We start from the raw sequence: 27433 nt of genomic DNA on the forward strand, positions 1-27433 counted from the left end.
AGAGCAGAAAAAAACAGATATGGGGATGGGGTAGGTAAGTAGGTAGTTGGTTGGATGGACTATTTACAGATGGGCTGTGAACAGCTGCAGCAATCTGTAAGCTGCTCTGACAGCCGATGCTTGAAGTTGGTTAGGGAGATATAAGTCTCCAACTTCAGTGATTTTTGCAATTCGTTTCAGTCATTGGCAGCAGAGAACTGGAAGGAAAGACGGCCAAAGGAAGTGTTGGCTTTGGGGATAACCAGTGAAATATACCTGCTGGAGCGCGTGCTACTGGTGGGTGATGCTATGGTGACCAGTGAGCTGACATTAGGCGTAGCTTTACCTAGCAAAGACTTATAGATGACTTGGAGCCAGTGGGTTTGGTGACAAATATGTAGCGAAGACCAGACAACGACAGCATACAGGTCGCAGTGGTGGGTAGTATATGGGGCTTTGGTGACAAAACGGATGGCACTGTGATAGACTGCATCCAATTTACTGAGTAGAATGTTGGAGGCTATTTTGTAAATGACATCGTCGAGGATCGGTAGGATAGTCAGTTTTACTAGGGTATGTTTGGCAGCATGAATGTTCATGCAGCATGAATATTCATTTCTCTACCTAATAAACTAGGTAAGCTTTCCTGATTTACGTTTCACACTAGTAGGTTTCAAACCAATCTGTGTCATTAGGAATCATGGATTGTACGGGTGGTTTAGTTCAGAAGTAGGGAAACTGAAAGTGGCCAAGGGATAGTATTGCCACCCACTGCTATCTATATACTATTACTGTCTGTTATGATCAGAACCATGTATGAAAATTCATGTTTGGTCAAACCACGTTTAGTTGCAAATTATCCTGCACGTTGTCCACCCATGTTTAACATGACTGACTTTACAGGTGAACTTGGCTCGGTTGCTCTGGTAATTTTTCAATTTTGGCGTGACTTAGCCATCCTGAAAGCACAATTTGTGGTGGTGGGGAGTCTTATGTAGGCCTAGTGGGCTCTGCATCTACTGTCTTGCAGGGAGTCTGAGAGAGTGGAGACCAGTTACACTGCCAGGTGGTGAGTCCTGCAACAGCTCCTGTTGTAATTGTTCTCTTGGCTGGCAGCTTTGGCCCGGAAATCAATCAGACTGGACGGCTGTGACATTGCCTCGGGCGGACTCGCTGGTTTCCCGGTTCTCACTGTTTGTTTGTTGTCCCACGGAACCAGCCAAATGTATGCTTTTGTGAGCTTCACGTCAGTGCCCTGCGAATGTCATTTCCAAGTTGTTTTATTTACTCTTGTGCATTCTAAGAACAACAATTCTAATTCAGTAGAAGACAGAATTATTGGCTTTCTTTGACGTTGCAAGTTGATCCATAAACCAAGGTGGTTGTGCAGGATTCAAAGTGCCGTCACTTTGAAAGTAATACTATGGGCCTTTGAAACAATGAGCTTTATGCAGATTCATATCATCATTACAGTTAGGCTTGGCCGGTATATCGTGTATATACCCAGGGGTCACATTATCTTTCAGAAATCAGCATTTTCAAAACACAGACCATCATACAATGTGTGTTTTTAAACCATTTCACTTACGTTTTATATTGAACTTTGACACATTTTTTTGCTTCAATAGAGTGATCCGGGGCATGCAACTATTAGCTTACAATGAAAAAGACGATGCATGGCCATCGTATTTCTGTTTATCATAGAAAGAATGAAGCCAGCTACATTTCGTAATGTTTTGCTTGAAGGTAATCTTGCATTTACTGGAGAACAGTAGCTACACAGTCAGAGCGCTGTCTGTCTGATGAATGACAAGAGCAAACATTTTTCATCCGAGTGGAGAAGTGCTTAAATTAGTCTGAAGCCAAGCAGAAAATACAATGAGTTGCATTTTAGATCTGCTTTTATAAAAAGCAGCAAGATATTTTTTTACCTTTTGTCTATGTGACCGGTGAAATGAGGAACACAATCTGCTTTATCTCCTAATGTATTGCACAAGTTGACTGACTGCAAGTATTCACCTGGAAAGTAGCTACAAATATTCAAAGTTTATAAAATAAAAACTTCAAAGAAATAGTTCCAACGGAATTGATAAACCATCTTGTGGCTATTTCCAAATAACCCAGTTAATGGTATCGGGTTGCATTAACACAGAATTCTGATAACTATTTCTTTGACGTTTTTAATATTGGTAGCTACTTTTTAAGTAAATACCTGCAGTTAAACATGTGCAATATGTTAGGAGATAAAGCAGATCACGATCATCATTTCATCCCTCACATTATTTTTCATTATACAATTTACCGGTAGTCCCCAGTCACATGGTGTTTGTTTACAAACACAAACAAGGATAGACCGGAGCCTTGTGAGTCACTGACTGCCTGGCGAATGCAGCACAACAATCTAATTACAGTATGGAATGCGCAACTAAATATTTGCCAGCTGGATACTTTTTTATAAGTAGTGTATGTTTTTCACTCCTTCAAATTAGTGGATTTGGCTATTTCAGCCACACCTGTTGCTGCCAGGTGTATAAAATCGAGCATACAGCCAAGCAATCGCCATAGACAAACATTGGCAGTAGAATGGCCTTACTGAAGAGCTCAGTGACTTTCAACGTGGCACCGTCATAAGATGCCACCTTTCCAACAAGTCTGTTTGTAAAATTTATGCCCTGCTGGAGCTGCCCCGGTCAACTGTAAGTGCTGTTATTGTGAAGTGGAAACGTCCAGGGGAAACAACTGCTCAGCCGCGAAGTGGTAAGAGACACAAGCTCGCAGAACGGCACTGCCGAGTGCTGTAGTGCGTAAAAATTGTCCTTGGTTGCAACACTCAATACCGAGTTCCAAATTTCCTCTGGAAACGTCATCACAAGAACTGTTCGTCGGGAGCTTCATAAAATGGGTTTCGATGGCCGAGCAGCTGCACACAAGCCTAAGAACACCATGGACAATGCAGCTGGAGTGTTGTAAAGCTTGCCGCCATTGGACTCTGGAGCAGTGGAAACGCGTTCTCTGGAGTGATGAATCACGCTTCACCATCTGGCAGTCTGACGGTACGAATCTTGGTTTGACGGATGCCAGGAGAACGCTACCTGTAAAGGTTTTGGTGGTCTTGGGCTGCTTTTCATGGTTTGGGCTATGCCCCTTAGTTCCAATGAAGGGAAATCTTAACGCTACAGCATAAAATGACAGTCTAGATGTTTCTGTGCTTACAACTTTGTGGCAACAGAAGGACCTTTCCTGTTTCAGCATGACAATCCTCCTGTGCACAAAGTGAGGTCCATACAGAAATGGTTTGATGAGATCGGTGTGGAAGCACTTCACTGGCCTGGATAGAGCCTTGACCTCAATCCCATCCAACACCTTTGGGATGAATTGGAACGGCGACTGTGAGCCAGACCTTATCGCCCAACATCAGTGCCCGACCTCACTAATGCTCTTGTGGCTGAATGGAAGCAAGTCCCCGCAGCAATGTTCCAACATCTTGTGGGAATCCTTCCCAGATGAGTGGAGGGTGTTATAGCACCAAAGGGGGGGGACAACTCCATAGTAATGACCATGATTTTGGAATGAGATGTTTGATGAGCAGATGTCCACATACTTTTGGTCATGTAGTGTATCTTATACTATTAAGATAACTGTCTATAATGTGCTAAATGCTCTGCAGTTGTGCATTTGGTTTGCTAACTTAGTAGTTATCTAGCTGGTTAGCGTCTTCCAAAATCAGCATCTTCCGGTATTACCAAAAATCCCAGGATGGCACAAGGTCGGTATGAATGTCTGACAATCTGGATACCGCCCCAGCCTGATTTACAGTCCCTTTAGATCTGCCAGGTGGGCAGTTGGAATTAGGGTCAGAGTAGCAGTGAACACAAGTCATATGCCATGTATCAGATTTTCTCACCTCCTGCGTCCTCTATCCTTCGTCCTCTCGCGCCTCCTATTGAAAATGGTCAAAGTGAATCGAGGAAAGTGAACGTGGATGGAAATGAGCTTGCTTGAAATGAGGCGGTCCTTCTCCGTTCACGCGTCGTTAGGTAAATGACGTTTTACAGGGGTGGATCCCAAACTAAATCAATGTGTAAAGTGATAAAAACAAATGAAGTTAGTTGTGCGAGACATTTTATTGATTTAAAACAATAAGTAGCATATTGTTTCTAAACGTGTGTATGTTTTTCTCCTCTGACAAAACAAAAGCTGACTCAAAGGGGGTGTGGCAGATTTCAAAACTCTTCCACGATAGTATCCTTGATGAAAGGTGGCTATCAAGGAGGGGAGGACACTTACGTTTGCCTTCTAACGAATTTACATGCTCCTTCTCGACCGCTTATCGGCTTCCGTGTCACAGAGAAGAGGGGACGGGACGGAAGACGGTCTTTTGAGAAGCCCATAGGCGACCCTCTATATCAGGGTCAGGTTCATTAGGCACCAAACGGGGGAAAATGGACAGCAACACGGGAGGGACTTCTTGGACTTAAGGCTCATTTTTGTTTTCTGTTCCGAAACCTTTTGAAGACGTGTGCCCTAATAGAAACCACTTATTTTTAGTTTTGTTACTGAAAGGTGAATTGTTTCTTTGCTGTTGGAGTAAAGGTCAGTTACTGTGTTTTCTGTTTTGCGTACAGCGGCTCTTTTAATGCTTCAATTGGATGGTATTCAACCTGGAGACGGTGTGAAGGTAAGGGTGGGAGTTAATTATCACATTCCTTCATTGTTTTTTACTATTCACAAGGTTACAACATTCAGCCTTTTTGTACATCCAAGGTTATGTTGATAAATATCCTAAAAGACTCAAACAAAAAGTGAATAGCTGTTTTTTTTCAGGGTGTTCGACTCATAACCTTGCTTTTTTTTGCCAGGGTGTACAATGCATTCGGAAAGTATTCAGACCCCTTGACTTTTTCCACATTTTATGTTACAGCCTTTTTCTAAAATGGATTACCATTTTTCCCCTCATTAATCTACAAACACGATACCCCATAATGACAAAGCAAAAACAGGTTTTTAGATATTTTTGCAATTGTATAAATAAAAAAGTATCACATTTATGTAAGTATTCAGACCCTTTACTCAGTACTTTGTTGAAGCACCTTTGGCAGCGATTACAGCCTCGAGTCTTCTTGGGTATAACGCTACAAGCTTGACACACCTGTATTTGGGGAGTTTCTCCCTTCTCTGCAGATCCTCTCAAGCTCTGTCAGGTTGGATGGGGGTGTCACTGCACAGCTATTTTCAGGTCTCTCCAGACATATTCGATCGTGTTCAAGTCTGGGCTCTGGCTGGGCACCTCAAGGATATTCAGAGACTTGTCTCGAAGCCACTCCTGCGTTGTCTTGGCTGTATGCTTAGGGTTGTTGTCCTGTTGGAAGGTGAACCTTCGCCCCAGTCTGAGGTCCTGAGCACTCTGGAGCAAGTTTTCATCAAGGATCTCTGTTGTCGTGGCTATCATTAACGTGATCACTGTTATCGAATCAACTATGTTTAATTGTTACTCGATTTAAATTAATCATGTAACAATTAACACATTGTGAATTTGGGGCACCACAGGAAAGTATTTTTATGAGTTACCATCTCCCAAATTAAACTCTATAGATGTATAGATATCTCTCATCAACAACAGTCATTTATTAATCATTACCTCATATCGGACTCATATAGAACATCACAGACCTCTTGAATCCACAAGAACCCCAGCCTTTTCTGATCATTCAGTACTACACATTTGATTTAATTATTTATTTACTAACTAAATAATAAACAGAATACACACACACTTACATGATATAAGTCCCCAGTGGACTAAAAAGTTATGATGGCTTGTTACATATATGGAGGGGTAGATAAGAGATTGAGAGTCAAATGTATCATACATTTGGAAACTACCCTCAAAATAATAATAATAATACTTTGCTCACAAACCACCGCCTGTTTGGGGTAAGGAATGTAATGTATTTACATGTAGATGTCTTTGTCCTTCGTCTCTCTGAAACCAATCGATCCTTCTATGGGAAGTGGCTCGATGGATGTAAGGCTCTTGTTGTCCACCAGAGGTCACAATGTCCTTAGGTGTTCCGGCTTGTAGTGGATATTTCTTCAGATGGACCAATGATTGTCTGAGATGGGCTCGTCTCCTTCCTTTCTCGGGTAGACAGTTCAGTTCTAGAACCCTTTACATGCATAGCTGCAGACTGTCAAATGTTCTGGTCTAGTCTTTATCTTCACTCGTGTTGAGAGTTCCAGAGTTTCTAACCATTTCAATGTGTGGCCAACGCTCCACACTTCTCTGGTCTGATAGGTGAGGTTATCATCTCACCTCGTGTTGAGTCTTAGAATTTCAACCATTTGTAACATTCAGCTCACGCTGTCTGTCTGCTGGTCTTATATGTTATTTCTTAGCGAGTAATTTTAAGCACTCTGGTTGGAAAGGCGGTTCCATCACACTGACATGCTCTTTTGACCTCATTAGGGGCGTGGCTTAGTTAATGTGCAACAGACAATGAAAACCATTATCTCTTTAGAAAACCAAAAGCACATTCCTATCTTATAAATATTGTTCTAAAGTTCACTCTTTGGGTGTTTATAGTTTTGGGCGGCAAAATGTCTCTGTAACAAAGACCTTCCTTTCCCAATACTGAGGAGCAAAGGGAGAGATTCCTCTCCTGCCTAATTTACGACCGAGTGTTAAGGTGTCAAAACCTCTTCTGTGGTTAAGAGGGTCTGCTTGTTGTAAGCTATTTACCAAGCTGATCTGAGGCCTTTGATCCTTGACCAGGAGAGTCATGACACTGTACTAAGCTCCTTTCATCTTTGCCTCAATCTTGACTAGTCTTCCAGTCCCTGCTGCTGAAAAACATCCCCACAGCATGATTCTGCCACCATGCTTCACCATAGGTATGGTGCAAGGTTTCCTCTAGACATGACGCTTGGCATTCATGCCAAAGAGATCAATCTCGGTTTCGTAAAACCTTTTCTTGTTTCTCATGGTCAGAGTCCTTTAAGTGCCTTTTGGCAAACTCCAAGCGGGATGTCGTGCCTTTTTACTGAGGAGTGGCTTCAGTCTGGCCGCTCTACTATAAAGGCCTGATTGGTGGAGTGCTGTAGAGATCGTTGTCCTTCTGGAAGGTTCTCCCATCTCCACAGAGGAGCTCTGTCAAAGTGACCATCGGGTTCTTGGTCACCTCCCTGACCAAGGACCTTCTCCCCAGATAGCTCAGTTTGGCCAGGTGGCCAGATCTCTGACGAGTCTTGATGGTTCAAAACTTCTTCCATTTAAGAATGGCGGCCACTGTGTTCTTGTGGACCTTCAATACTGCAGAAATGTTTTGGGACCCTTAAGCAGATCTGTTCCTCGATACAATCCTGTCTTAGAGCTCTATGGACATTTCCTTCGACCTCATGGCTTGGTTTTTGCTATGACATGCATGGTCAACTGTGGGACCTTATATAGACAGGTGTGTGTCTTTCCAAATCATGTCCAATCAATTGAATTTACCCCAGGTGGACGCCAATCAAGTTGTAGAAACATCTCAACGATGATCATTGGAAACACGATGCACCTGACCTCAATTTCAAGTCTCATAGCAAAGGGTCTGAATAGTTATGTAATTAAGGTCTGTTTTTTATATATTTTTTAATACATTTACAAAAAAAATTAAACCAGTTTTTGCTTTGTCATTATGGGGTATTGTGTGTAAGACTGAGGAAAATTAATTAATTTAATACATTTTATAATAAGGCTGTAATGTAACAAAGTGGAAAAAAGGAAGTGGTCTGAATACTTTCCGAATGCACTGTATGTCCTTCAGGACTTATGTAATGTACTGTATTCAATGGACTGTATTTTTTAACATGCAGACTAGACTATTAAACCCAAGCCATGATTATCACCTCCAGAGTATTTTGTTCGGAATCGGATGGGGACAGTGTAATTGTTTGAACTCCGCATATTGACATTAAAATGGTTTCCATCATGGATTGTGTGACAGAGCTTTGGCAATGTTGAATCTTCTCTGGTTGCGATGACTGCAAGCTTGAAACCACTGATTCAACTGTGAGAATTAAAGGTGTTGTTGTCTGAAGTTTTTACCATTCTCCTTCTGTCTCTGTACACAGGCTGAACGTTCCCCCGGACTGACTGGCACACTGACTGGCTCAATGATGGAATTACAAACGTTACAGGAGGCCTTGAAAGTGGAAATACAAGTTCATCAGGTAGGAGGGGAAATAAACAAGGTGTTCTCTTGTTCATCAGCTCAGTGTTCAGGCTCTTTGTTAAGCCTGCAAATGATGACAAAGTACTCTAATCAACTGGGCTAACTGTCAAGTTGAATCACCGCTATTAGTCCTATCAAATAAAGTAAAAATGTATTGGTCACTAACACAGTTTAGCAGATGGTATGGCGGGTGCAGAGAAATGCGTATGTTTCTATCAATCAATGCAGTAAATGTCCAACAAGCACACAATAATGAAACATTTTTAAATGCTAAAAATGTTGTACAGCAGTAGATATGTAAATAGTATGTAAACATTATTAAAGTGACCAGTGTTCAATGACTATGTACGTAGGGCAACCGTCCCGGAGTAGCTGGCTAGTGACAGTGACTAAGGGACAGAGTTGGGTACTAGGCGGAGGCCGTCTAGTTTTGGCTGTTTAATAGTCTGATGGCCTAGGGATAGAAGCTGTTTATGTAATGTCCCCGCCTTCTAGATGATAGTGGGGGGAACAGTCCTTGATGAGCTTCTTGACCTTCCTGTGACACCGGGTGTTGTAGATGTCCTGGAAGGCAGGCCCCCGATGGTGCGTTGTGCTGACGGCACTACCCTCTAGAGAACCCTGCAGTTGCGAACCGTGCAATTGCTGTACCAGGCGGTGATACAGCCTGACGGGATGCTCAATTATTTTGGTGTTTTATTAGGATCCCCATTAGCTGTTGCAAAAGCAGCAGCTACTCTTCCTGGGGTCCACATGAAACATGACACAATACAGAACATCAATAGACAAGAACAGCTACATTATGGCGCATCTTTAGAAGTTTGTGAGAGTCTTATGGGCCAAGCCAAATTTCTTCAGCCTCCTTAGGTTAGAGGCGCTGTTGCGCCCTCTTCACCACGCTGTTGGTGTGAATTGTAGGTCTTCAGTGACGTGCACGCAGAGGAACTTGAAGCTTTTGACCCTTTTCACTGTGGCCCGTTGATGTGGATGGGGGCGTGCTCTCTCTGCTGTGTCCTGTAGTCCATGATCAGCTCCTTTGTTTTGTTGACGCTGAGGGTGAGGTTATTTTCCTGGCACCACTCCGCCAAGGCACTCACCTCATCCCTGTTTTTGAAATGTATTTTATTTATTTTTTATTTCACCTTTATTTAACCAGGTAGGCCAGTTGAGAACAAGTTCTCATTTACAACTGCAACCTGGCCAAGATAAAGCAAAGCAGTGCGACAAAAACAACAACACAGAATTACACATGGAATAAACAAACATACAGTCAATAACACAATAGAAAATCTGTATACAGTGTGTGCAAATGAAGTAAGGAGGTAAGGTGATAAATCGGCCACAGTGGCGCAGTAATTACAATTTAGCAATTAATACTGGAGTGATAGATGTGAGGGAGAAATAAGTCTCCAACTTCAGTGATTTTTGCAATTCGTTTCGGTCATTGGTAGCAGAGAACTGGAAGGAAAATCAGCCAAAGGAGGTGTTGGCTTTGTGGATGACCATTGAAATATACTTGCTGGAGCGCGTGCTACGTGTGTGTGATGCTATGGTGACCAGTGAGCTGAGATAAGGCGGAGCTTTACCTAGCAAAGACTTATCGATGATCTGGAGCCAGTGGGTTTGGTGACAAATATGTAGCGAGGACCAGCCAACGAGAGCATACAGGTCGCAATGGTGGGTAGTATATAGGGCTTTGGTGACAAAACGGATTGCACTGTAGTAGACTGCATCCAATTTACTGAGTAGAGTGTTGGAGGCTATTTTGTAAATGACATCGCCGAAGTCAAGGATTGGCAGGATAGTCCGTTTTACGAGGGTTTGTTTGGCAGCATGAGTGAAGGAGGCTTTGTTGCGAAATAGGTCCGATGGAACCAAGATTGATCTCTTTGGCCTGAAAGCCAAACGTCACATCTAGGGCTGTTGCAATGACCGTATTACCGCCACACCGGCGGTCACGAGTCATGATGGCAGTAAAATTCCATATTTACCTTTTAGTCACGGTAATTAGGCTTCTCCAAGCTCTGATGCTGCTGATGGTAGGCTACTAATATCCAAACCTGCTAACTGCCTGGTACTCAGCACTCTGTCAGTCTAATCACTCTGACATCAATGCAAATGTTATTGAAAATCTAATCAAACACTTCACACCTATGAGCTCATGTTGCGCAAAATTTCAATAGGCTGTACAATTGCGGGAGTAAACATAATGATGGCCGCTACTAAAAAGAGGAGGGTCCCATCATCTTTCTATAGGCTAGTCCTACTATATTTATTTCTCAACTTTCCTAATAATAAGCACATTGCTTATATTTACCACAGGAGTATAGCCTACCTGGCTGGCATGAAAATAAACCACGGGGAAAAGCGTCCTCCATTCGCTATTTAAGTGCATAGATGACATGTATTTTTTTTCCTTCTGCCCCTGTTTCGATACAGGTGCATGATAGTGGCCCATTCTAAATCGAATCAAATGTCACACACACATTATTTAGTATATATGTGTGAAGACCAGATTAAATTGAGAATAGCCTGATGGGTGACTATTAGCCCATCAAATATATGTATTACTTGTGAATGATGCCCAGCATAAGAAACAATGCCTTGTTTTTTGACTCTTTCTAATCATAGTCCCACACCTCATGTACCCTAGCCTTTGTTTTAATAAAGTTTGTATCACAACTAAAGTGGCCAAATAACTTCTTAATTAAGCACATTAATCTTCTTTACAAGGGGTGTAGAGCCTAACTGGCATATATAAGCAGCGTGTGAGTTTCAAGTTTTGGGAAGATAGTTTTCACCATTTAAAAATGCACCTTTTTATAATAAAAGCATTACATGCATAATTAATTGCATTTGTGGTGACTTTCGATAATGGTGTTTTCCTGATAAGGAACATTTGCGCTTGTAGCCTACTATCATGTGCACATTGCTGCGCTCATAATGTAAAGAAAAAGCCTAATAGTTGATCAACATTTTAAGCTAAATGTTCTGATCTGTTGCATCAGTCACATTGCATTAAAAAAAGTTTTATTAAAAAAGTTTAATGCTTGTGGTTGTATTCGTTTGGGATCTATCGCATCCCACAACTGTCCCAGACTGCTTGGAATATTTATTTCTCACTCAGAATAGGTCGACTTTTGTACTATTGGGGGACAGTAGATTGACAGGCTAGTGCTTTTGCTGTTCGTTAGGCCTACTCATCTTGTTGGCTGCCGAAAAGTAAATGTGGAACGTTCTTCCATTATCTTTAATATGCACCTCTGAATTGGATAAGGACGCGTGTAGTTGTGTCCCTAATGTGCCTGTCTTCACTTTGATGTAGCCTGTGATTGCGGCCACAAAAGGGTGCATTGCGGCCACAAAGGGGATGCTGCTGTGAAATTCGAGGCATTATCAAGTCCTTGTCAAATTGTGAATGAGAGACTATTGGAGTGTGTAGAGCCTGTGCCAAAAAAATATGGGGTATTGTGTGAAGATGGAGGGGGAAAAAATAAACAATTTAATACATTTCATAATAAGGCTGTAACGTAACAAAATGTGGAAATAGTTAAGTCTGAATACTTTCCGAATGCACTATTTGTCAACTTCAAGCATCCATTGTTATTACGTGTTTGTTAGTGAGTAAGCATGAGTGTGCTAGATAATGGATTCATCCCAAATGACACCCTATTCACTACGCAGGCCAGGTCTTCAGCCTCCTTGCTGTTGAGCACCAGTGGGGTCAGGCCAGTATCTTCAATTGTGCTCAGTCCCTAATGCCCCATAACCACACTCCCAGCACATTGAACAGGACTCTCCCAGAGGAGTGGTCAGCCACATAGAGTAGACCTGGCCACAGCGCTTTGAAAGGCCAGCTTAGTAAGTCCTCTGCCTAGTAATGTCCCACGTCACCTCATAGCAATAGGAACCAGACGTTTAGCACCCAGTTAATGAAGGTATGTGGTTCTTTAGCGTGTTAGGGTTATTTTTATACTTTGTTGTCGATTACAGCTCTTATCAACTCTGTTTCATTTATCGATTTGTTTTAGTTATCTTCAGGATGAGTAGGCAATTTTTAACTCTGCATACTGTAGGCCTATAGTATGTCTTTATAAAGTTGAATGTAAATACTGTATGTAAAATGTACGAGTATGTAATTTACATGTAAGAAGTCATATTTCAGTATTTTATAAAGTCAAAACCTAATCAAATATTCAAATTATAATAATCATATACTATAATGATGAAAATACAAAAGTGTTGTATATGCTATTTTTTCAGACTGAATGATGGCCACTGTCACAATTGAGTATGGGACAGGTGCACTGGGTTTAATCCAGTTTAATGTTTTGCATATAGGGTTCACTGTCCACGGGCTGAAGTAGTCTTGCGGAATGTCCCTGAATGCTTTTGTTATCCTACCCACATGTATCTCTTTCTTCTACAGAAACTGGTCACCCAGATGAAACAGGACCCACAGGTAAATGCAATTTCAGTTAATAATTGTTTGGTTTTGTTTGTTTTCAGTAGACTGATGGTGCCGATTAGACATTGCAGCTCTGTTTCTAGCTCCTAAGCAACTTTGGAGAATATATTTAGTAGTTATTTCTTACATTATTAGCGCACAACTTTTTTTGCATTATTACATACAGCCGGAAATAACTTTTGGATATCAGAGCGGCGGTAACTCACCAGCATTCCGACCAGAAATACGACTTTTCCGAATTGGATCCTTCGTTCGTATCCCCGAGGCTGCTCCAAGACGCCGCCGGTAGAGAAGAGGTATTCGGAATGGACTTGTAGTCTGACTCAAGCCGTGCACACCATCCACCTCTTCCGAGTCTATTGCTTGCTAATGTTCAGTCCATGGACAATAAAGTAGACAAGCTCAGGGCGAGGAGCTCCTTCCAGAGAGACATCAGGGACTCTGTTTCACGTAATCATGGCTCTCTCCGGATATACAGTCCTCATCCGTACAGCAGCTGAAATGGGCTACTTCTTTGTGAGTTAATGAGGAAGCGGAACACCTCTCCATTCAAATTTTTGTTAGAAAATACAACTTGTTGGAAAATAATTCTAAATTGACAAAAACGGCATATAGATCATTAGCATGCAGCGTGTGTTAACTGTCCTGTTGCGTAACAGTCACATTTTGAAACAGTGAGTGCATTCTGACATCACGTGCATAAAACGACTTACGCTGGGGTGACCGTTAGAGATATTTGGAACCCACAAAAGGTTAATTATGCATGGTGTGATTGTGGTAGCATACAGGAACTCAAGCCCTTTTGTTCACCCGAACTAGACTACCTCACAATAAAATGGCGATCGCATTACCTCCCCAAAAATTCTCTTCGGTTATCGTCACAGCCATGTATATTCTTCCCCAAGCCGATACCACGACGGCCCTCAAGGAACTAAACAGGACTTTGTGCAAACTGGAAACCGCATATACTGAGGCCGCATATTGTAGCTGGGGATTTTAACAAAGTATATCGGATTTTAACAAAGTATGTCTAAGAAAACTCCGGTAGCATCTTCCTTCCAGGATGGCTACAAGGCCCTCCCCCGCCCTCCCTTCGGCATATCAGATCACGACATACATTCTGATCCTTCCTTCCTATAGGCAGGAACTCAAACAGGAAGTACCCATGCTGAGGTCTATTCAACGCTGGTCTGACCAATCAGAATCCATGCTTCAAGATTGTTTTGATCACGTGGACTGGGATATGTTCTTGGTAGCCTCTGAGAATAACATTGATGTATACACTGACACGGTGACCGAGTTCATAAGGAAGTGTATAAGGGATGTTGTTCCCACTGATGATTAAAACCTACCCAAACCAAAAATCGTGGATAGATGGCACTATTTGCTAAACTGAAAGCGCGAACGACGGCATTTAACCACAGCAAGGTGACTGGGAATATGGTCGAATACAAACAGTCCAGTTATGCCCTCCATAAAAACATAAAATCAAACAGGCAAAACGTCAGTACAGAGAGTTTAGACTCGCAATTAAGTATGTGGCAAGGACTCCAGACAATTATGGATTACGAAGGGAAAACCAGCCACGTCGCGGACACCGATGTCTTGCTCCCAGACAAGCTAAACACCTTTGCCCGCTTTGAGGACCACCGACGCGGCCTGCTCCTAAAGGACTGGGGGCTTTCCTCCTCCGTGGCTGACGTGAGTAATAAATGTTAGTGTTAACCCTCGCAAGGCTGCCGGGCCCAGACGGCATACCTAGCCACGTCCTCAGAGCATGCGCAGACCAGCTAGCTGGAGTGTTTACGAACATATTCAATCTCTCCCTATCACAGTCTGCTATCACCACCATTGGTTACCTGCACTTTCTTGGGTACAGTAACAAACTTAATGACTATCGCCCAATAACACTCACTTCTGTCATCATGAATTGCTTTGTGAGGCTAGGTAAGGATCAAATCATCTTCACCTTACCTTTATACCCTAGACCCACTGCAATTTGCATACCTCCCCAATAGATCCACAGATGAAGCAATCGCAATTGCACTGCACTCTGCCCTATCCCATCTAGAAAAGAGCAATACCTTTGTAAGAATGCTGTTCATTGACTACAGCTCAGCCGTAAACACCATAGCACGTTCCAAGCTCATCATTAAGCTTGGGGCCCTGGGTCTGAATCCAGCCCTATGCAACTGGGTCCTGGACTTCCTGACAGGTGGTGAAGGTAGGAAACACCTCCACTACGCTGATCCTCAACACAGTGGCCCAACAAAGGTGCGTGCTCCGCCCCCTCCTGTACTCCCTGTTCACCCGTGACTGCGTGGCCACGTACGCCTCCAACTCAACCATCAAGTTTGTAGACGACACGCCTCCTGAGTGGCACAGTGGTCTAAGGCACTGCGTCGCAGTGCTAGCTGTGCCACTCGCGATTCGGGGATCGAGTCCAGGTTCTGTCACAGCTGGCCGTGACCAGGAGACCCATGGGGCTGTGCACAATTTGTCCCAGCTTCGTCCGGGTTAGGGGAGGCTTTGTCCGGCAGGGATGTTCTTGTCCCATAGCGCACTAGCGACCCCTGTGGTGGGCCAGGCGCAGTGCATGCTGACATGGTCGCAAGGTGTACGGTGTTTCCTCTGACACATTGGTTACGAGGTTTAGTGGGCATTGTGTCAAGAAGCAGTGCGGCTTGGTTGGGTTGTGTTTCGGAGGAAGCACGGCTCTCGACCTTCGCCTCTCCCGAGTCCATACGGGAGTTGCAACGATGAGACGACTAACTACCAATTGGATACCATGAAAAAGGGGTAAGAAAATAAATCAACTTTTGCAGATGACAACAGTAGTAGGCCTGATTACTAATAACGATGAAACAGCCTAAAGGGAGGAGGTGAGGGCCCTTGCGGAGTGGTGCCGGGAAAATAACTTCTCCCTCAACATCAACACGAAGAAGCTGATTGTGGACTTCAGGAGACAGTAGCGGGCGCACGCCCCGATCCACATCGACGGGGCCGCAGTGGAGAAGGTGGAAATCTTCAAGTCTTCGGTGTACACATCACTGAAATATCAGAAATGAATCCACCCACACAGATAGTCTTGTGAGGAAGGCTCAACCGTGCCTCCTCAACCTCCACAGGCTGAAGAAATTTGGCTTGGCCCCTAAGACCCTCACAAACTTGGACAGCTGTACCATTGGGAGCATCCGGTCAGGCTGTATCACCCCTTTTGTATGGCAACTGCACCGTCCGAAACCGCAGGGCTATCCAGAGGGTGGGGCAGTCTGCCCAACGTATCCCTGGGGGCACACTGCCTCCCTTCCAGGATATTTACGTCACCCAATGTCACAGGAAGGTCAAAAAAATCATCAAGGACATTAACCACCCGAGCCACGGCCTGTTCACCCCGCTATCATCCAGAAGGCGAGGTCAGTACAGGTGCATCAAAGCTGGGACCGAGAGTTTACAGTACCAGTGAAAAATGTGGACATCTACTCATTAAAGAGTTTTTCTTTATTTGTACTATTTTCTACATTGTAGAATAATAGTGAAGCCATCAAAACTATGAAATAACACACATGGAATCATGTAGTAACCAAAAAAGTGAAACAAATCAAAATATATTTGAGATTCTTCAAAGTAGCCATCCTTTGCCTTGATGACCGCTTTGCACATCCTTGGTATTCTCTCAACCAGCTTGATGAGGTAGTCACCTGGAATGTGTTTCAATTAACAGGTGTGCCTTGTTAATTTCTGGAATTTATTTCCTTGTTAATGCGTTTGAGCCAATCCGTTGTGTTGTGGCAAGGTAGTTTTTTTGTTGTTGTAAAAGGCCAAGTCCATTATAACTTCTCTGGGATATGTGGGACGCTAACATCCCACTTGGCCAAAAGCCAGTAAAATTGCAGAGCGCCAAATTCAAATAAATTACTATAAAAATCTAACTTTCATGAAATCACACATGAAAGATACCAAATTAAAGCTACACTTGTTGTGAATCCAGCCAACATGTCAGAATTCAAATAGGCTTTTCGGCGAAAGCAAACAATGCTATTATCTGAGGATAGCACCATAGTAAACAAAGAGAGAGAAGCATATTTCAACCCTGCAGGCGCGACACAAAACGCAGAAATCAAAATATAATTCATGCCTTACCTTTGACGAGCTTCTGTTGTTGGCACTCCAATATGTCCCATAAACATCACAAATGGTCCTTTTGTTCGATTAATTCCGTCGATATATATCCAAAATGTCCATTTATTTGGCGCGTTTGATACAGAAAAACACTGGTTCCAACTTGTGAAACGTGACTACAAAATATCTCAAAAGTTACCTGTAAACTTTGCCAAAACATTTCAAACTACTTTTGTAATACAACTTTAGGTATTTTTTAATGTAAATAATCTTATCAAATTGAAGACGGGATGATCTGTGTTCAATACAGGATTAAAACAAACTGACCAGATAGCTTCCTGGTCACGCGCCTCTAACAAACAGGATCTTATCTTCTGGGGATGAGTAGCTGGCAGTTAAATTTGGCTATTCTTTTCATCCAAATGTGAAAATGCTGCCCCCTATCCTAGAGAAGTTAAGGCAAGAACAGCTCAAATAAGCAAAGAGAAAGGACAGTCCATTACTTTAAAAACTTCTTATGGCTGCAAGCCCGACGTCGGTACACTTATGACAACAGCCAGCTCAAGTGCAGGGCGCGAAATTCAAAATATATATTTTTTAAATATTCAACTTCTTATGGCTGCAAGGCAAAGTTTTGAGTAGCCAGTGAAATCGTGCCCATTTCAAACTGCCTCCTACTCAAATCTTGCTCGTACAATATGGATATTATTATTCCTTTTGGATAGAAAACACTTTCTAGTTTCTAAAACAGTTGGAATTATTTCTCTGAGTGAAACAGAAGTCCTTCTGCAGCACTTTTCCTGACCAGGAAGTGAAATGTCAGAAATCGGTGCTCTTTTCAACTTGATGCCTATACATGGTCTTGACACTTAGGAGTCTACTTACACTCTATACGCTTTCCTATTGGTGTAAAGAGGATGTGAGAAGAAATTTTTGTGCTCTTCTTGGTCTGTGGTGTAAAAAAACCTATTTCTTTGACGTGACCGCCCACTTCCGGTACTCTGAAGGAAGTGGGATTGACTTCTGTTTTGCTGCCGTAACGAACGGCTAACATCTCCGGCTCTGATTTGTTTTGATACATGTGACCATATCATCGTAATGTATGTTTTTTTCAATATAGTTGAATCAGATTATTGAAACTTTTTTCGGGAGTTTTGTCGTGTTCCGTCCTCTGACTGTGTTTACGTTGGAGAAATTTGTGCCACTCGGCTAGTGCCAATGCTAATTGAAGAGGGAAATTTGCCATTCTGAATCCAAACAACGACTCATCTGGACAGAGGACACCTTCTTCAACATTCTGATGAAAGATCAGCAAAAGTAAGACCCATTTTATGATGTTATTTCATATATCTGTCGTGCATGTGAACTGGCCGTGGGCGCCCAATTATTTCTGTCTATTGTAGCTACGCTAATGTAGCGATACATTTTGTTTTCGCTGTAAAACATTTAATAAATCGGAAATATTGTTTGGAATCACAAGATGCCTGTCTTTCAATTGCTGCAGACTATGTATTTTTCAGAAATGTTTTATGATGAGTAATTAGCTATTTGACGTTGGTGTCTGTAAATATTATGGCTGCTTTCGGTGCAATTTCGGATTGTAGCTGAAATGTAAACTATAGTTTATACATGAAATATGCAAATTTTTCGAACAAAACATATGCTATACAATAAATATGTTATCAGACTGTCATCTGATGAATTTGTTTCTTGGTTAGTGGCTATTTATATCTTTATTTGGTCGAATTTGTGATAGCACCTGATGGAGTAAGAAACTGATGGAGTTAGAAAAGTTGTGTCTTTTGCTAACGTGGTTAGCTAATAGATTTACATATTTTGTCTTCCCTGTAAAACATTTTAAAAATCGGACATGTTGGCTTGATTCACAAGATGTGCACCTTTCATCTGGTGTCTTGGACTTGTTAATGTGTGAAAGTTAAATATTTAAAAAATATATATTTTGAATTTCGCGCCCTGCACTTTGAGCTGGATGTTGTCATAAGTGTACCGGTGTCGGGCTGCCCCCCTAAAAGGTTAACTTTCACACATTAACAAGTCCAATACAGCATATGAAAGGTACACATCTTGTGAATCCAGCCAACATGTCCGATTTTTTGAATGTTTTACAGCGAAAACACCACTTTTTTATATTTAGGTTAGCTCACCACCAAATACAAAAAAGGACAGACATTTTTCACAGCACAGTTAGCATGCACAAAGCCAACCTAACTAACCAAGAAACAACCAAACTAACCAACAAACAACTTCATCAGATGACAGTCTTATAACATGTTATTCAATAAATCTATGTTCGAAAAATTTGCATATTTCAGGTATAAATCATAGTTTACATTGCAGCTACAATCAGAAATTGCACCGAAAGCAGACAGAATAATTACAGACACCAACGCCAAATAACTAAATACTCATCATAAAACATTTCTTAAAAATACATAGTGTGCAGCAATTGAAAGACAGGCATCTTGTGATTCCAGCCAATATTTCCGATATATCTAGTGTTTTACAGCGAAAACACAATATAGCGTTACATTAGCTTACCACAATAGCCAAAAACACAAGCAATTTCCCAGTAGCAAAAGTAAGCGATCGTAACAAACAAGCAAAAGATATATAATTTTTGACTAACCTTGATTTTCTTCCTCAGATGACAGTCCTATAACATCAGGTTATACATACACTTATGTTTTGTTCGAAAATGTGCATATTTAGAGCTGAAATCAATGGTTACACATTGTGCTAACTTAGCTACTTTTTCCCACTACGTCCGGATTTTTCCTGACGCTTTTTCTGACACATATTCTGACCAAATAGCTATTCATAAACATAACTAAAACATACATGTTGTATAGGAAATGATAGATCCATTAGTTCTTAATGAAATCGCAGTGTTAGAATTCTAAAAATAACTTCATTACGATATGCAGCTTCGGTATAGCTAGAGTACCCAAAGGTTGGGCGCCGACGACTAATTCACATGTACGACAGATGTATGAAATAGCATCATAAAATGTTTCTTACTTTTGCTTATCTTCCATCAGAATGTTGGACAAGGTGTCCTTGTTCCAGAACAATCGTTGTTTGGATTTAGAACGGCAACTTTCCCTCTTCATTTAGCATGCGCACTAGCCAAGTGGCACGAATCGCTCCATCGTCAACAAAGTCAGAGAACGGAACACGGCAAAACTCCCGAAAAAATTTCAATATTGTGATTAAACTATATTGAAAAAACATACTTTACGATGATATGGTCACATGTATCAAATAAAATCAAAGCCGGAGATGTTGGTCGTCCATAACGGCAGCTAAACAGAAGGCAATCCCACTGTCCACCTCGCGCTCCCAAGAGTACCGGAAATGAGGGACGCGTCATACAAAGAGCTTGTATTCAACTTCAGACCAAGATAAACACTAAATTTCTTCTCTCACAGCCTCTTGACATCCAGGGGAAGGTCTATGAAGTGCACGTAGACTCTTACGTATCATGCCCATGTATAGGCAGGAAGTAGAACAGAGCATCGATTTCAGACTTTCCACTTCCTGGTCAGGAAGTTTGTGCCAAATGAGTTCTGTTTGACTCACAGATATAATTCAAACGGTTTTAGAAACTAGAGAGTGTTTTCTATCCAATAATAATATGCATATTGTACGAGCAAGAATTGAGTACGAGGCCGTTTGAAATGGGCACCTTTAATCAGAGCTACTCAATACTGCCCCTGCAGCCATAAAAAGTTAAGACATGAATGTCTGTCAATTGGGGAAATTTCAAGAACTTCGAAAATGTATTCAAGTTGAGTCACATAAACCACCAAGCGCTATGATGAAACTGCCTCTCATGAGGACTGCCACAAGACACAAAGTTATCTCTAAAATAAAGACACAAAGTTATCTCTGAAATAGTCTTCCTTTCTCAGAACAAGAATAGACTGACGCGTTTCAGAAGAAAGTTATTTTTTTCTATCCATTTTGAGCCTGTAATCGAACCCACAAATGCTGATCCTCCAGATACTCAACTTGTCTAAAGAAGGCCAGATTTATTGCTTCTTTAATCAGAACAACAGTTTTCAGCTGTGCTAACATAATTGCAAGAGGGTTTTCTAATGATCAATTAGCCTTTTTAACCTTTCTCGCCCTGGGGTTCCGCTAGCGGAACACCCACAACATTCCGCGAAATTCAAAAATATTTTTTTGAAATATTTAACTTCCACACATTAACAAGTCCAATAAAGCAAATGAAAGATAAACATCCTGTGAATCCAGCCAATGTTTTACAGCGAAAACACAATATATATTTATGTTAGCTCACCACAATAGCCAAACACACAACGCCATGTTTTCACCGCCAACATAGCTTTCACAAAACCCACAAATATAGATAAAATTAATCACTAACCTTTGAACAACTTCATCAGATGACAGTCTTATAACATCATGTTATACAATACATTTATGTTTTGTTCGAAAATGTGCATATTTATAGCTACAAATCCTGGTTTTACATTGTGAATACGGTGCCATAATGCACCAAATTGTCCGGGGAAATTTTGGACAGTCACGTAATCTAACCAAAGAACTCATCATAAACTTTACTAAAAAATGCATGTTGTACAGCAAATGAAAGATACTGGTTCTTAATGCATTCGCTGTGTTAGATTTAAAAAAATTACTTTAGTACAAAGTACAGCATGCAATATTCAGAGACAGCGCCTAGCAATTCTCCGCCATGTTGGAGCCAACATATACCACAAAAATACGAAATAACATCTTAAATATTCTCTTACCTTTGATGATCTTCCATCAGAATGTAGTGCAAGGAGTCCTATTTCCACAATAAATTGTTGTTTTGTTTTAGAATGTCCATTTCTTCTGTCGAATTAGCAACTTTGGCTAGCATTGTGGCGCGAACATGTCCATCAACACTTGGCGCATGGAACGAAAAATTCCAAAAGTCACAATAAACGTGGAATAAACTGATCAAACTCGGTTGAAAATCAATCATTTATGATGTTTTTCTCATATGTATCCAATAAATTCCAAGACGGAGCATTTCGTCGTGTATACCTAACGCATTTCAGAAGACAATGTGGGGTTCCCTGGTGCGCGGCTAAATAATGCCAATATGGCGGACCTGTCACTCCAAAAGCTCTCATTCGGTCTCACATCAAGCTAGACACCCCATTCAACATTCTACTGCCTGTTGACATCTAGTGGAAGGCGTATGATGTGCATACAGATCCATAAATAAAAGGCAATTGAATAGGCAAGGCCTGAGAGCCCCATTTTCAGAATTTTCACTTCCTGTTTGGAAGTTAGCTGCCAAATGAGTTCTGTTTTACTCACAGATATAATTCAAACAGTTTTAGTAACTTCAGAGTGTTTTCTATCCAATAGTAATAATGATATGCATATCGTATGATCTAGAACAGAGTACGAGGCCGTTTAATTTGGGCACGAATTTTTCCCAAAGTGAATACAGCGCCCCCTATTCACTAAGAGGTTAAAATAATAAACTTGGATTAGCTAAGAATGTGCCATTGGTACACAGGAGTGATGGTTGCTGATAATGGGCCTCTGTACACCTAAGAAGATATTCCATACAAAATCTGCTGTTTCCAGCTACATTAGTCATTTACAACATTAACAATGTCTACACTGTATTTCTGATCATTTTGATGTTATTTTAATGGACAAGAAATGTGCTTTTCTTTCAAAAACAAGGACATCGAAGAGACCCCAAACTTTTGAACGGTGTTGTGTGTGTGATATTTTATTCACAATGTTGGTTGACCCTCATATGGTATACTTATACATTTTGATTTTAGGAACAGCCTGCAAGATCTGATGCTAAGGGAGGATTGATAGATTTCCAATCCAATAAAATCCTTCTGCAGGCTAATGGGGAGGCAAAGGCATGCAGCTGTCTATTTGTCAGAGAATGATTGTTTGGTACTCCGAAAAAAACCATTTCTGCATTTGGCTGCAACTTTATATCAAATGCTTCAGAAAGGGTTTTACATATAGTAAAGTAAGTAAAATGTAAGTTAAATGGAGAATACTCAATCTCTGAAATTCTAGTTGAAGTTTGCTGGTTAGGTGAATAAAGTTCTCATAATGGAGGGAAGACAAGGAATGGGTGATATTGGACCCCTAAATATTTAAAGCCGGACTTGGACATATGACATGGAATAGTATCCCGTGGAATTTGTAATGCTAATTCATCAATAAGAAAACATGAACTTTTTGAGAAATTCAATTTATAACCCAAAAACACACCAAACCTACGCATTAGGCCCACTACCACAGGGACACACGCTTCAGGGTCTGAGATATATAAAAGCAAGTCATCTGCATACAAGGAAACTTTGTGTTCCAGTCCCTATCTGTAGATACCATGTATTGAGGTTGTGGCCTTTAGCATAATGGAAAGGGGTTCCATCGCCAGGGCAAATAACAGAGGGGACATTGGATATCCCTGGCGTGTGGCCCTTGATAATGGGAAATACTGTGAACAAAGTTTTTTTTAAAGTACTGATGCCTTGGGTGATGAGTACAAAGGTCGGACCCAGGTAATTAAGTTCGCACCAAAGCCAAATTTTCCCATTACAGAGAATAAATATTCCCATTCTACCCTGTCAAATGCCTTCTCCGCATCTAAAGAGTGAACCACTTCAGGAACATCCGAAGATGCAGGAGAGTATGACATTAGGCAGACATCGAATGTTAGAAAAGGAGTGTCGACCCTTAATAAACCCTGTCTGATCTTTTATGTCTGTCATAGTCGATTCTAATCGAGAGGCAAGCAATTTCGCAAATATTTTTGCATTTTAAAAGTGAGATCGGTCTGTATCGGTTTCAAACATTTCAAGCAGGTGGGGGTGCAGTTTGGCAGCAAACATATTGTAGAATTCAATTGGGTAGCCATCTGCGTCAGTGATTTCCCACTTTGCATTGCTGTTATTGAATTAATAATCTCCTCTATCTGCAAAGATAGATCAATTTCCTCTCTTCTCTGTAGTAATGGTAGGAGTTTCCAAATTGTCAAAATCATTCATTATTGAATTGTCGTCAGGTTCTTCTGATGTGTATAGATCAGAATAAAAATGTGATAGTAGTGTTGATTTCAGAAGAACTAACTGTTAAGACACCTGAGGTGTTGTGAATTTGAGGGATCAGCTGTGAGGCAGATTTGCACTTGAGTTGATGAGCTAGAAGTCGACCAGCCTTTTCTCTATATTCTTAAACAGAACGAGTCGCTGCTGCTCAGCCTTATCTGTGGATATTAAATTGTACTGAGTATGAAGACTCAGCCTTTCTTTGTAAAGTTAGGGTGATGGAGAGGCGGAGTATTGTTGGTCTAATTCCAGAATTGCGTTGATCAGCTGTTTTAGTTTTCCGTTTATAGAGAAGAGAGGAATAGGAAATTATTTTGCCTCTAAGAACAACTTTAAGTGTTTCCCAAAGTGTAGATGGAGAGATCGGTTCGGTTTTATTTGTTTCAATAAAGACAGCAATTGCATTCGATAGAATGGTGCAGAATGAATTGTTTGAAAGTAAGTTAAGTCTCCATGGGGGGAGGGGGGGTCTGTATCGTTCAATGAGAATGAGAGGTCGAGCGACAGAGGAGCATGGTCACTAAAAACAATGGCAGTGTATTCTACTTAACAGAGGGGAGAAGAGCTTAATTCAAGTCGCCTCCAAAAATGTAATAGTGCCAGTTGAGATTGGGCAGCAAAGAAACAAGTTTGTTAATACAATCAACATCATCCCATTTGGGAGCATAAACATTTACAATTTAAACAGAGGTGTGAAAGAAAGAACCAGATACCATAACAAAATGCTTCTGTGGATCTGAGATTATGTCCGCAGCAGTAAAATGTACTTTCTTTTAAGTAAGTGTTGCTGTTCCCCTTGCCTTAGCATTGGATTTTGAATGGAATATTTTTCCTACCCGATCTTGAGTCTACTGTGATCTGCTGTGTTTGGGAGAAACTCCCCAAATACAGGTGTGCCAAGCTTGAATTGTCATACCCAAGAAGATTCGAGGCTGTAATAGCTGACAAAGGTGCTTCAACAAAGTACCGCATAAAGGGTCTGAATACTTATATAAATGTCATATTTCAGTTTTTATTTTTGTATAAATTTGCACAAAAAACGAACTGTTTTTACTTTGTCATTATGGGGTATTGTGAGTAAATTGAGTAAAAACAATTTAATCAATTTTAGAATAAGGCTGTAACGTAACAATGTTGAAAAGGTGAAGGGGTCTGAATACTTTCCCGAATGCACTGTATATACAGTAGAATATTAGTGAAGACATAGATATGAAATAACACACATGGAATCATGTAGTAACCAAAAATGTGTTAAACAAATTGAAATATATTTGAGATTCTTCAAAGTAGCCACCCTTTGCCTTGATGACAGCTTTAAACACGCTTGGCATTCTCTCAACCAGCTTCAAGAGGAATGCTTTTCCAACAGTCTTGAAGGAGTTCGCACATATGCTGAGCACATGTTGGCTGCTTTCCAGTTGAATGCATTCAGTTCTACAATTGACTAGATATTCCCCTTTTCTTTCACTCTGCACTCCATCACTCTACTCCTTGTTCAAATAGCCCTTACACAGCCTGGAGTTGTGTTGGGTCATTGTCCTGTTGAAAAACAAATGATAGTCCCACTAAGCGCAAATCAGATGGGATGGCGTATCGCTGCAGAATGCTGTGGTAGCCATGCTGGTTAAATGTTCCTTGAATTCTAAATAAATCACTGACACTTTCACCAGCAAAGCACCATCACACCACCTCCATGACTCACGGTGGGAACCACACATTCGGAGATCATTCGTTAACCTATTCTGCGTCTCACAAAGACACGGTGGTTGGAACCAAAAATCTCATATTTGGACTCATCAGACAAAAGGGACAGATTTCTACCGGTCTAATGTCCATTGCTGGTGTTTCTTTGCCCATGCAAGTCTCTTCTTCTTATCTGTGTCCTTTAGTAGTGGTTTCTTTGCAGCAATTTGACCATGAATGCCTGATTTCCCGCAGTCTCCTCTGAACAGTTGATGTTGAGACGTGTCTGTTACCTGAACTCTGTGAAGAATTTATTTGGGCTGCAATCTGAGGTGCAATTAACTCAAATTAACTTATCCTCTGTAGCAGAGGTAACTATGGCTCTTTTTTCTGTGGTGGTCCTCATGAGAGGCAGTTTCATCATAGTGCTTGATGGTTTTTGCGACTGCACATTTTTGACGTTCTTAATTTTACATATTGACTGACTTTCATGTTTTAAGCGTTAGGCTCAAACGCATTAAGAAGGAAAGAAATTCCACAAATGAACTTTTAACAAGGCACACCTGTTAATTGACATGCATTCCAGGTGACTACCTCATGAAGCTGGTTGAGAGAATGCCAAGAGTCTGCAAAGCTGTCATCAAGGCAAAGGGTGGCTACTTTGAAGAATCTCAAACAGAATATATTTTGATTTGTTAACACTTTTTTGGTTATCACATGATGCCAAATGTATTATTTCATAGTTTTGATGTCTTCACTATTATTCTACAATGGAGAAAATGGGTGTCCAAACTTGACTGGTACTGTGTGTGTGTATGTATATGTGTGTGTGTGTGTGTGTGTGTGTGTGTATATATATATATTACTGCTCAAAAGAATAAAGGGAACACTTAAACAACACAATGTAACTCCAAGTCAATCACACTTCTGTGAAATCAAACTGTCCACTTAGGAAGCAACACTGATTGACAATAAATTTGACATGCTGTTGTGCAAATGGAATAGACAACAGGTGGAAATTATAGGCAATTAGCAAGACACCCCCAATAAAGGAGTGGTTCTGCAGGTGGTGACCACAGACCACTTCTCAGTTCCTATGCTTCCTGGCTGATGTTTTGGTCACTTGAATGCTGGCGGTGCTTTCACTCTAGTGGTAGCATGAGACGGTGTGGCTCAGGTAGTGCAGTTCATCCAGGATGGCACATTAATGCGAGCTGTGGCAAGAAGGTTTGCTGTGTCTGTCAGCGTAGGGTCCAGAGCATGGAGGCGCTACCAGGAGACAGGCCAGTACATCAGGAGACGTGGAGGAGGCCGTAGGAGGGCAACAACCCAGCAGCAGGACCGCTACCTTCGCCTTTGAGCAGGAAGAGCACTGCCAGAGCCCTGCAAAATGACCTCCAGCAGGCCACAAATGTGCATGTGTCTGCTCAAACGGTCAGAAACAGACTCCATGAGGGTGGTATGAGGGCCCGACGTCCACAGGTGGGGGTTGTGCTTACAGTCCAACACCGTGCAGGACGTTGGGCATTTGCCAGAGAACACCAAGACTGTGCTCTTCACAGATGAAAGCAGGTTCACACTGAGCACGTGACAGAGTCTGGAGACGCCGTGGAGAACGTTCTTGTTAAAGGAATTTAATTCCTATGTTTATCAACCAATTCAATTAAAGCACTCTGTCCATACATAAGAATTTGTAAGATACTTATCAGCATGAAATGGACAGAAACCATTCTCAAAATCAATCAATCAATAGCGTTTATTCTCGAGAGTACTGAATCATAGTACAATTTACATCAGGTTATATAATAAAGATGATGTCATAGGTTTTAATGTCCATC

At 41.3% G+C, this 27433-nt stretch overlaps 1 protein-coding gene across 5 annotated transcripts in view; it reads left to right on the forward strand.

Moving 5' to 3' along the window:
• LOC129866618 (PHD finger protein 21A-like) overlaps nucleotides 1-27433 on the forward strand; it is a 115151-nt gene that overhangs the window by 2614 nt on the left and 85104 nt on the right. For 4 of the 5 annotated variants that reach the window (XM_055939378.1, XM_055939379.1, XM_055939374.1 and 1 more), the window contains exons 2-4: nucleotides 4605-4657; nucleotides 8092-8190; nucleotides 12622-12654. In XM_055939378.1, coding sequence (XP_055795353.1) covers nucleotides 4616-4657; nucleotides 8092-8190; nucleotides 12622-12654 — 174 coding nt within the window. In that variant the 5' untranslated portion in view covers nucleotides 4605-4615. The remainder of the gene's footprint in view (nucleotides 1-4604; nucleotides 4658-8091; nucleotides 8191-12621; nucleotides 12655-27433) is intronic. The other variant, XM_055939376.1, reaches the window with a different exon arrangement.

This window comes from Salvelinus fontinalis, chromosome 12 (assembly GCF_029448725.1).
Source record: "Salvelinus fontinalis isolate EN_2023a chromosome 12, ASM2944872v1, whole genome shotgun sequence".
In the NCBI taxonomy this organism is placed as follows: Eukaryota; Metazoa; Chordata; class Actinopteri; order Salmoniformes; family Salmonidae; genus Salvelinus; species Salvelinus fontinalis.